Source organism: Myotis myotis, unplaced genomic scaffold (genome assembly GCF_014108235.1).
Source record: "Myotis myotis isolate mMyoMyo1 unplaced genomic scaffold, mMyoMyo1.p scaffold_m19_p_1, whole genome shotgun sequence".
Lineage (NCBI taxonomy): Eukaryota > Metazoa > Chordata > Mammalia > Chiroptera > Vespertilionidae > Myotis > Myotis myotis.
The window spans coordinates 147281642-147292750 of NW_023416313.1; the positions used below are offsets into that span (position 1 = coordinate 147281642).

An 11109-nucleotide genomic window follows, 5' to 3' on the forward strand; every position below is an offset into this window, starting at 1 on the left:
CCACCTTTGTCCAGACACTGAAGGTGAATGTGGTGGCGGGAAAGGTAGGGGGTTCCAGGAAGACAAAGATGAATTATATGCCCATTCTGTTCTTAAGAAGTCATCCTAAAGAATAGGGTGGAAACTGTTACCTTCCACGAAGGCCATGAAGATAACTTGTATTTGGGATTTTCACAAGATTATTTCCATCTGAGTGCTTCCTGGAAGAGGCAGTATTTGGGCAGTCCTTATAGGATGAATCAAGGTTTGGACAGACAAGAGGAAAGCTCTTTGGCTGAGGTCAGGGAATGAAGAAAGAAAAGCCTTTCATCCCTTCATCAGCTCAGAGCAAGCCTGGAGAAAAGTTTCACTGGAGAATTACAGGTTAATGGTTGAACTTCTCAAAGATGGGAGGAAAAAAAACTCCCAAGGCATTATGCTAAAGCAAATTACAGCACAGGACATTATGGGAAGGATGGGTCTGTATAGTTTTTTTTTGTTTTTTTACCCTCCTTCAGCCAATTGCTGTCTTTGTTTCTGCAGATATTACATCAAGGAAACCAAAGGCCAGATAACCTGTAGTTGGCTCATTATTAAATGCAAGAGCCGGTCTAGAGTACAAACCCACTCATTCGATAGTAGGAGAAAGGTAATTCGCTACGTGCCCAAGTTCAAAGTACCTAACGCGGGCTGAGCGGGCTGACCCTGCGGGCCCTTCTGGGCCGGCCGCACAGGTAACCGCAGAAGCCATCCTGCAATCACAGGTCCACGCTGGGCAGCCTAGCCAATCAGCGTGCAGGCCGTTCTCTTCACAGCGGTGGGTCCTTTCCACTCCGCTGGAGACAAAGGTGGGGCAAGTTTGGCTGAGGCCGGTGATTGGACAAAATGAGAACCTCTAAGCCTATCACAGAGCACCATGTGGTCAGTCCCCCCTAGAAGCTGGTCGCTCGGAGCGGGCGGCTCCGGGTCTGCGGCCGCCCCCTGGAGGCGGGCGGGCGCGGGCGGCGCGGGCTCCGCGCTGCAGCATGCTCTCGGGCAGCCTACGTCCCGGGCCGGGTTGGACCCAGGCTCCAGAGCCAAGCACCTTCGAGCCCAATCAGGGTTACCACCGAACCTAAGCGAGGGGGCCTAGGAAGGCCCAGGGAGGGTGTCGGGCGCTGGAGGAAGCCCCGCAGACGCGAGCGGGCGCCCGGATCGCCATGGGGGAGGTGGAGATCTCGGCCCGGGCCTACGGGAAGATGTTACTGCATGCCGCCCGGTACCCGCACGCCGCGGTCAACGGGTTATTGTTGGCGCCGGCGCCGCAGTCGGGAGAGTGCCTGTGCCTCACCGACTGTGTGCCGCTGTTCCACAGCCACCTGGCCCTGTCCGTCATGCTGGAGGTCGCCCTCCACCAGGTGCGGCTGCTGGGCGCGCACCAACCACCGTGAACCCCCCAACTCCCCCAGCCCACGACTGTCCCCGCTTCTAGCAGCGTGAACGCCCGCGGGCCGCCTACTGATGGCCCCTTTCCCATGGCAGGTAGATGTGTGGGGCGCGCAGGCCGGCCTGGTCCTGGCTGGGTACTACCATGCCAATGCAGCTCTCGGTGACCAAAGGTGAGTCGGGTGGCCGGAGGCGGAAGGCTAAGGGTTAGGGGTGAGTGTGGGGGTGGGGTCAAGAGAATTCCTCTGGGTCATTCCTTCCATCTTTCCTTTATCACACGCTCAGGAGCAGGGACTGTCCACCAGGCACGAGGTTGGGCACTGGAGCGAGGAAACAGAAATGTAAAGACGCTCTGGAGGAGCTGCGGTGGGGTGGGCAGGATGACTGTGTGTAAGAAAAGGCTGACACTTGTTTTAACCGAGGTGCCCCTCCCCCAACTGCTAAAACAACACAGGAAGCCCAGCAAGCAACTTAAAACCACAAAATTTCTTTTCTATAAGTAGAAAAAATTATCTACTTATATGTTAAGGATATATCTGGATCAAAGTATACATAGTTTTGTAATGTACTTTTCCCTCATTTATTAAATAGCTGACATCTTTCCATCTCTACACCAAGATCTACCTAAGCTAAGGCTATGTAATATGAATAAGGATGTACCATAATTTATTGAATGCCTATACTGAATATTGAGGTAGTTCTGATTTTTTATTATAGTGCCCTACAGTAATTTCTTTATAAGTGGACTGTCTGGGTCAGCATATGTACAGCATACAGTCTAAATTTGGATGGTTATGCCAACCTACCCCCCAAGACCACCTTTGATTTCCACTCTCACCAGCAGTGTCTAAGCACCTGTTTCCCACAGCACTCAAGCATCAAGCAGTCCTGCATGAAGCATCAAGCAGACCTGAACCCCCCGGGTTAACTACAGGGAAAGGCAATCACTGCATCCATGTCTGTGAGATCTGGAAAGCACAGCTCAGAGGGACAGGGCCTCTCCAGTCGGCTCCTCACTCCTCTGATCTTCCCTCTACACAGCCCTGGGCCCCTAGCCTTGAAAATCGCTGGGCGGATTGCAGAATTCTTCCCTGATGCAGTACTTATTATGGTGAGGCTTGGGTTTGGAGAAGGGGGCTGGAAAGAAAGTAGGAAGGCGGATCCTTGAAGCTCTCACCTGCCCTTCCTTATCTACACAGTTGGATAATCAGAAACTGGTGTCTCAGCCTCATGTGCCCCCAGTCATCGTTCTGGAGAACCATGGTCTCCGCTGGGTCCCCAAGGACAAGAACTTGTGAGTGCCCCACTCCCTCTACTTCTTGGAAATCCAGTGTTGGGGCCTCTGTCCTTGGTCCTGTTCCAAGGGTCATTCTCTAGACCAGTGGTTGCCAACGGTGGTCCTTGAGGTCCGAAAGGTTGGTGACCACTGCTTAGACCTAACCTGTTATGTCCGGCCCCACTGCCTGCTGAGTTTGACCTCCATGAGGGTTATTATTTCAGAGTGATGTGGAGGGACTGGGAGGATTCACGACAGATGGTGGGAGCACTTCTGGAGAGCCGGGCCCAGCAGCACCTTGTGGACTTTGACTGCCACCTTGATGACATCCGGCAGGACTGGACCAACCAGCAGCTCAACACCAAAATCACTCAGTGGGTTGGTCCCACCAATGGAAATGCCTGAGCCAGGGCCATGGGGTGTGTGTGTCAGGATCCAATAAAGAGACTTGAGCTAGTGGATACCATTATGACTATATTTATTGTGCCTAAGAGGCAAGTGAGGGAGAAACCTCAAATGGCAGAAGGTGGCACAGTCTGAAGTTCCCTGTCAAAGATAGGAAGGTCTCTGCTGGACGCACTACAGTATAAGAGGAAGCTCTCAATAGATCATTCCCTTTGTTTCTCCCCTGGGCTTCTTGAGCTTCTCAAAGTTCTTCAGGATGATATCATATAACACAGCCTATAGGATCAGGGAGGAGTGGGGATCAGCCATAAGTTCCCAGTGGCTCTGTGCCTCATTTCTAACCTTGTAGAGACACAGAGCTTTGTCACCCTTCACCCCCAGTTTGCAGAATCAGGGGATAGGTGGCCTGGGAAAGCTGCCTCTGCCCACCCCATCCCCACCCTCTCCTCCTCACATAAGCGTTTCGGATCTCCATGACCATTAGCCGGATGTCCCGGTACTCTGCTTCATCCAGCTCATGCACCAGTTGCCTGTAATCACCCTGTGGGAGACCTGGGTCAGGGCTGACTTCAAATGCGTCCTTCCCTTCATACACCCCACCTGGCTCTCACCTACCACATGGGGCTGCTTGGCTGCTTTGGCCACGGCGTCTCCCCGTTCAGAGAAATACCTGTGGGAAATAGAAGGGTGTGGAGTGGGAGAAGGAGAGAGACCAAGCCTCTATCCAAGCCAAAGGCAGAGAGTGTAATGGGTGCAATTGGGCAGACACTCACTTGGCGATTTGAGTGTGGAATCCTTCCAGCTTGGTGTGAAGGGCGGTCATCAGCTCAAACACCTTCTCCTGGGGAAAGAATTCAAGGAGGAAAGTGGAAAACAGCATGGACTAGAGAGGTAAGGACGGAGAGGAATGAGGCAGTGCTCTAACCTGGACAGCCACTCCAAAATTGTTTCCATCCTCAATCCGAGGTATCTGCAGCTGCAACCAGGTGGTGACCTGGGAGGAGGGCATAGCATCAAAGCCACATCAACCCCTCAACCCAATTCCCAACTTCCTGTCCTTCCTTGCTTGCTTCCTGCCATACCTTCACCTGGGTGGAGGTATCCCAAGACCATGCTGAGCCCCAGGGCCTAAACTTCTGACTTTGTGGCTATGCCCTCTCCTGCTAAGACCTGGCAGGTGCCATGCCCTAAATGGCAGGGGCCAAGGAAGACAAGGGCTTGAACTAAGGCCTAGAGGTGGAAGTGAAGTAGGAGGGCTCACCAGGTTAAGCTGCTCAATGACATCCTTGATCTCAGGCTTTAGGCGCTGCAGGAGGGTCAGGATCTTCTCGTTGCAGTTCACTGGGCCACAGGGAGGACCTAGAGAGTGGGCAATAGGTCAGTCACACGGCTGGGACTGAGTGAGGGGTGGGGAAGTGGAATCCTTTAGGAGGAGCTCCTGGGAGATAAGACTCAAGACCCTTCCCACCATAGTGGTACCTTTGTCTTCATCATCTTTCTTCTTTTCATCCTTGTCTTCCTTCTGCAGGGAAAGAATGGCTCTTGGGAGTCAGGTGTAAGGCTAATTCCCCCCATCGTTGGGTCCCTCCTCCCAGCTCTTCCTGGCTTGCCTCCTGCTGTTTCTTCCGCTCTTCCTTCTCTTTCTCCTTCACTGGATCAGGCACTGGAATGTCCAATGGGGCCTTCAGATTGCTCAGGTTGGCTTCATTGAGAGCTGGCTCCTGGCACAGGGTAGGAGGGAGGCTGGAGGCCAGGGTATCCTCGTGGCCCCTAGAGTCTCCCCCTTGGCCCCTACTCTATAAAGCTCCCTGCTCAACCCCAGTACCTTTAAAAATGCATCCAACTCGGAAATCTTCTTGGGGAAATAGCTCCCAAGCAGGTTCTCTGTCTGTGAATGAGGTGGAGGTGGGAGAAGTTGGGGGGGGGGGGGGGTTCAGAATCAAATGTCCTTCCTAGGCAGTAAGGAAGGGCTAAGCAGTGGGAATTGAGTAGGGATGGGGTGCTGATGGGGCAGGTCTTACCTTGGTACACAGGTCTTCACGGAACACATCTACCTGTGGGACACAGGCAGCCTTTCAGACACCTGGCTTTATGGCCAGTTCATCTGAGTACTGTCCCCTTAGGGTTGTGTAGGGCCTGGCCTGGGGAAGGTGGAGTGGGTCCCCTTGGGGCTGGGTTTTGGGGATGAGAACCTTCCTGGCTGCGAAGGGCGAGTGGTTCAAGTGAGAACAGACCCCTCGGGGCTCCTGGCTGTGTAAGGAGAGTGAGAGCCTGCTGCGCCCGGGGCAGGGGCGCAGTGCCCTGTGTGGTGGGCCCGGGCCCTCCCCGTGGAAAAGGCAATGCGGTGGTCGGAGAGGCCCCGCACCACGCCTGTGTGTGGGCCCGGCGCCGGGCCAGCGGACTTCCCCTCCACGCTAGCTCTCCGCTTCGCCTCGCCCCGCTGCACCTCGGCTGCCTCCCCTCTCCCGGCGGCCGAGCGCCGCGGGACTCCTCGGGGCTCAGGTGCTCCGGGCTTGGAGGTCACTAGGGCTCGAAGACTGACCCCAAGTGTCGGGGGGAGCGGGGGCCGGATCACCTACGCCCTCAGCCTTTCGGCGCCACGCCTCCCTGATGGGTCCTTCCTCGGACCCGCAGCGCTCACCTTGGCTTGGGCTTCAGGCTGGACCCTGAGCGTGGCCATGGCTGGGGCGGGCGGGGGTCCTGGCGCCGCACGAGGAGCGAGGACCGGGCTCGGGGAAGGGAAAGCGAAAGCAGCGCGCGCAGCCGGCCGGCCTTCCTGAGTAGCGGGGAGTGTAGGCGCTGGAGGAGGCGGGGACAGGCCCACGAGAGGGGCCGGGCCGGGTGGGGTGGGGTGGGGGTGAGGCGTGCGGAGCCAGGCGGCTCAGGCCGGGCTCCCCCTAGAGCCCGAGGGGAGCGTTTCCACTGATCGCCTCCGCCCGCCCCCAGCCCGCCTCCCTGCTCTCGACGCCCCGCCTCCTCCCTCCCGTCTCCTTTCCACGCCTGTGCGCTCTGTGCTCTGATTCTCCCCTCCCGGCCTCACCAGGCGTGCCCTCCCTCTACCCGGCCAGTGCCCGCCTTTGGACGCCCGCACCCCGCCTCCCGACTTCCCACTGGCTCTCTTCTTCACCTGCCGGCCTGGGACAGGGATAAGCCTTATCCGGTGCTCTACCATCTTTCCTCAGCTGTGGAACAAACCTCGCTTCCCCCCAGCCCTGCCAGCCTGGGTCCCGGACTCCCCAGCATCCTCTGGCCAACGCAGTGCCATTCAGACCCCAACCCAGACTCCAGTCAGCTCTCTCCTGACCCTTGTTGTGGACTCCATTCCTCCATAACCCGCTCTCCACACAGCTTTTGGAGACTATATATAATTTTACTGATTTCAGAGAGGAAGGGAGAGAGAGAGAAACATCAATGATGAGAATCACCCATCACCTGCAACCTAGGTCTGTGCCCTTGACTGGCACTGAACCCAAAACCCTTCAATCTGCAGGGCCACACTCTATCCACAGAGCCAAACCAGCGAGGGTGCCAAGTCTCTCTCTTACAAAGCATCCTGTTTACCTTCATAGCACTTATCTCTGATATGTCAGTTTATTTTTTGAGGCTAGTGTGGTTTAGACCAGGGTTTGGCAAACAAACCTTTTCTGTAAAAGGCCAGATAGTAAATATTTTAGGCTTTTTGGGCCATAACGTGTCTATCACAACTACAGTACTCAACTCTGCCATTGTAGCAGGCAAGTAGCTATACCTAAATGAATTAGTGTGGCTAGGTTCTAATGCAACTTTATTTATGGACACTGGAATTTGAATTTCACATAATTTTCACAGATCATGAAATATTAATTTTCTTTCGACCATTAAAAAAATGTTAAGGACCTTTCCTAGCAATCAGGCAATACAAAAACTGCCCACAGGAGGGCTGTAATTTGCTTATCCCTGGTTTAGAGACAGATAACAGACCCATAGTGCCTGGGTTTATAATCCTGATTCTCATGTTTATTAGCTGTGAACAAGTTACTTACCCTGTGCCTCAGTTTTCCCAACTGTACAATGGACATACTACCTACTTCATAGTGTTGTTGCTGTGAGGGCTAAATGTGTTCATTTATATGAAGAACTTACACTTAGAATGGTGCCTGCCACAGAGTAAGCACAATACAAGTGTTAGCTATTGTTATTTGTGAGTTTATCATCTGCCTTCCCCAGTAACCAACCCACTGGCCCCCAAGCAGCAAAAAACCTAGTCTTTCTTATTCACATGGCATGGAACTATGCTTGGTTCAATAAACATGTTAAATAAATGAGTACACACGGACCCCTATGAAGAAGACAGGGTAGAAAGGGTCTCTAGACAGGCAGGCCCCTGCAGAAAGCAGGGGTAGGATTCAGTGGGAGAGGCAGGAAAAATAAATCAACCAGGCTGGAGATGGGCACCTGCTCAGCAGGAATGCTGCCCATACCTAAGGGCACCATTACCTGCCCTAGCAGTGCCACTCCTTGACATCAGAGCCTCAGATAGCTCAAGTCTGTAAGGACTAGGAGAATAAAAGGACAGCAGGAGAAATGGCCATCAAGCATAAGGGAAGACATTCAACGTTGGTAACAGCAAGGAATGGCTGAGGAACCTCCGTGACCACCAGCCTCTTATTTATTTCAAATATTTATTTTATTTTCCAGGCTCTTTTTGCCCTTCCCACCCTTTCCAGGTCCCCCCAACCAAATGATGAGAGGGGCCAGAGCCAGGCCAGACGTGCCTTTCTTTCTTTCTTTCAGTTACGCTTGCGGCTGGAGTGGGGGCGAGGGAAGAGCCCATGACCAGGGCTCCCTGGAGACCAGGGCTGATGATACCAGCTGCCGTAGGTGAGGTACCAGGCAAAGGTGCCCACTGCGGCGCCCACCACCTTGTGAGTGTACTGGTGGAAATAGATGACAGTACAGAGCAGCAAGAAGTTCCAGAGGCCCAGCAACAGCACGTTGAGCAGGAAGACGAGGCGCAGCGGCGCGCCAGCGGGCAGCCCGTGGGCCAGGTACTTGGCAAACACTGCCGCTTCCTCAGCCATGAGCAGGCAGCAGAAGGTGAGCAGGAAGGTGTGGGAGGAGACCGTGTAGCCCCGCCACTGGTGGCCGGCTGCAAGGCAGCTGCGGCGGTCAGGCAGCTCATGGAGCAGCAGCCCTTGGGGCAGAGGCTCGAAGCAGGAGCCGGTCAGGTCCTCGATGAGCAGGAAGGCCCGGCCAGCCCCCCGCCACACGGCTGCCCCCACCACCAGCCGGCTCAGGTGCCGGGCAGTCACTGCCACACGCCGTGTAGCCAGGAACACCACCAGCAACACGAAGCCCCCCAGGAAGGTGCATGTCCAGCCCCATGCGGAATTCACAAACTTTCTGTGGGCAGAGAAGAGGAGAGATTACTAAAACCCTCTCCCCACTCTGGTCTGTGTTCCCCACTGCTGTCCCCAATCCTACATTTCGTCACTGGCTATTTCCTGTGTCTTATACCTCCCACCCCCATCCACTTATAGGCCCATTCAGCCTGCGAGGGTCCATATTTCCTCTTCAGTCCTGCTCCCGACTTCCCCTGGACCCCCAGTGCTGGCCCCCTCCCCCTTCTCTGACCTTCTCTTCAACCTCCTAGCCTATTTTTAGTGTCTGGCCTGGCAGGAGGACAGAAGCCTGGAGGGAGCTAGGATCCCAGAGTGCAGGGAGCCGGCGCCCCTAGCCTCGAGTGGACTCACATGTTGAAGAAGTTTCCGTGGCTGGCGAAGATAGTCCGAGGGTTGACATGGAACTGAAGAAGGGGCCCAAAGATGACCACTGCTGCCAACCAGGCATGGTATAGGCGCCGTAAGCAGGGGCTGCCCAGGAGGCGGGCAGCCTGTTCACTTCCAAAATACAGCAAGGCAGAGGCCACCCAGAGCAGCACCTTCACCAGGCAGCCCAGCAATGCCCGGATTCGGGCCCTGGCCCCCAGCCCTGCCCCCACCACCGGCCCCCGCTCCATGTTCCCTCCCCTCCCCACTAACTGCTTGCTCTGCTGGGCAGCTGAGGAGGGGCTGATGGGGCCCCCCCCTGGGCAAGGACAGACAGTGACAGGTGTGGCAGACACAGAGCAGAGCCCTGTTGGCAGCTGGCAGGCGGGGGAGAGGGGCGGGGGGCAGTAAGGGACCAGGGCAGAGGGCTGCCACGTCAGCAGGGACCCAGCCTCGGGTGTGTCTGGATTGCAGCCTGTGTCCTTTCTATTAACGCTGGTCCCCCTGGTCCTCTAGGTCTGTCCCCGGCTCTATGTTCTAGTTCATGTCTTAGGGCCAGGTCTGCTGTTTAGGGTTGTCTTTGACCACAGTCTGCTTGGGTCTGCCTACTTCTGTTTGGTCATCCCCACTCCATCCCAACTTTACTGTGTTTGATTCACAGGGAAATCAGGGGTCAGAAAGATAAAACTAACCAAATCTTTTATTAAAAAATCTGTCTCCCTCATCATCAGTGTGGTCCAGCCCCTCTCCTCAGGTTTGAGCACAAGAGCCCGCCACTGAGCATGCAGCAAGGTGGCTATCACTGCACTGTGTCCAATCAGGCCACGTTAGGAGCCCATGACCCCAGTGGCTTGGCTCAGCCCCAGCTCGTCTGGTCTGAGGGGCTCTGAGGGGCGAGTTTGGTCCCAGGGCTGCTGTGTGAATGCACAAGACGTTAGATCTAAAGGGGACCCTTCGTTGGTATGTTATGATGGCCAACAGATGAAATTCAAGTGACCTCAAAAAGGCGTACTATATGAGACGGTGATGGCCCAGATCGGACTCTCAAAGACCCCAAGATTAGATTTACTCCCAGGTGATGGGGAAGGAGGAGAGGAGACCTAGAAGGACAATCCCCAGCCATCAAAACCTTAGGTTGCGTCCTCTAACCAATTACTCTGGGTCTTAGCCACACATAAGACTTGGCCTCCCACCCTGGCCGGGTGGCTGTTGGAGTGTCGTCCCACACACCAAAAAGGTGGCAGGTTCGATTCCTAGTCAGGGCACATACCTAGGTTGCAGGTTCGATCAGTATGGGAGGCAACTGATCAATGTTTCTCTCACATCAATGTTTCTCCATCTCTCCCTCCCTCTCTCTTTAAAAATCAATAAAAACATATCCTTGGATGAGAATTAAAAAATAAAAAAAGACTTGGCCTCCCAACCTGACCACTGAGGCTAGAGCTATAGAGCAGGGAGCAACTACCTAAACAAAATCCTTGTTATTCAGTAACTGTTTTGCGACCCTTTTGTCTTCCTTCCTCATTCCTCAAAACTGGTGGTGGGACTTCAAAGCACAGTGGAGACCAGCAAAGCAATGAAAGGAATGAGCAAGCAGGCAAGGACACCTGGGTTCTGGGCCCAACTGTATGACTTTGGAAAACAACTAACCCTCCTTGGTCCTCAGCACCCTCATCTGCAAACTGATCAAGATGGATTAATCAGCCCAGCCGGTGTGGCTCAATGGTTGAGTGTCAACCCACAAACAAGGTCACAGTTCGATGCCCAGGTTGCGGGCTTAATCCCCAATTGGGGGAGAGGGGTCTTGCAGGAAGCAGCCGAACATCAATGTTTCTCTCTCTTCCTCTCAGAAATAAATAAAAATATATTAAAAAATATAAAGTTGACAAAGAAAGTTTTCATTGTAATTGTAAATAGTTGTAAAGGACATAATCTTAAAAATTGCCTTGAAATGTGAGGAAAGATGGACCAGAACTGGATGCGAACCCTAGTTCCCCACTGGCTGCACCATCAGCTGCTCTGGGGCATGCTGCACGCCTCCACTTCCTCAACGGTACGAGGGGTGGCTGTGGGGGTGGAGCGCCCAGATGGGGCCTGGCGTCAGTGACCATCAGGTTCTCTGGCTCTGGGTGATTTTTTCTTGTGGACAGACCAGTTCATGCAAGTGTGCTGACCTAAGATGTGCCTATTTCCTGCTCTCTTGATTTCTGCTTGCTGGGAAGTTTCTAAGTTGGTGAGGGACTGCCTATTAAAAGGCTCAGTTAAATAATTTTGGTA

The 11109-nt window shown here is 54.2% G+C and overlaps 3 protein-coding genes across 6 annotated transcripts; 1 reads left to right on the top strand and 2 right to left on the bottom strand.

The window, feature by feature from the left end:
• Positions 1 to 83: 83 nt before the first annotated feature.
• On the top strand, positions 84 to 3141 carry EMC9 (ER membrane protein complex subunit 9). 4 transcript variants are annotated; one of them, XM_036355011.1, is made up of 6 exons: positions 1320 to 1376; positions 1501 to 1577; positions 1690 to 1794; positions 2273 to 2515; positions 2604 to 2698; positions 2905 to 3141. In XM_036355011.1, exons 4-6 carry the CDS (start codon positions 2360 to 2362, stop codon positions 3083 to 3085), a joined length of 432 nt encoding a protein of 143 aa, XP_036210904.1. In that variant the 5' UTR covers positions 1320 to 1376; positions 1501 to 1577; positions 1690 to 1794; positions 2273 to 2359; the 3' UTR covers positions 3086 to 3141. The 4 variants fall into 4 exon arrangements, with proteins under 4 accessions (XP_036210875.1, XP_036210884.1, XP_036210904.1 ...); XM_036355001.1 differs by having other exon boundaries at positions 1690 to 1745; XM_036354982.1 differs by lacking the exon at positions 1690 to 1794 and having other exon boundaries at positions 84 to 1376; positions 2446 to 2515.
• Positions 3142 to 5888, bottom strand: PSME1 (proteasome activator subunit 1). Its single transcript, XM_036354946.1, has 11 exons — positions 5727 to 5888; positions 5107 to 5139; positions 4911 to 4973; positions 4696 to 4806; positions 4565 to 4607; positions 4347 to 4444; positions 4011 to 4079; positions 3859 to 3926; positions 3701 to 3755; positions 3540 to 3626; positions 3142 to 3361 (listed from the first exon to the last, which is right to left on the bottom strand). Exons 1-11 carry the CDS (start codon positions 5763 to 5765, stop codon positions 3281 to 3283), a joined length of 747 nt encoding a protein of 248 aa, XP_036210839.1. The 5' UTR covers positions 5766 to 5888; the 3' UTR covers positions 3142 to 3280.
• A 1797-nt stretch (positions 5889 to 7685) lies between these two features.
• FITM1 (fat storage inducing transmembrane protein 1) lies at positions 7686 to 11108 on the bottom strand. Its single transcript, XM_036355105.1, has 2 exons — positions 8818 to 11108; positions 7686 to 8467 (listed from the first exon to the last, which is right to left on the bottom strand). Exons 1-2 carry the CDS (start codon positions 9081 to 9083, stop codon positions 7855 to 7857), a joined length of 879 nt encoding a protein of 292 aa, XP_036210998.1. The 5' UTR covers positions 9084 to 11108; the 3' UTR covers positions 7686 to 7854.
• Position 11109: the final 1 nt, after the last annotated feature.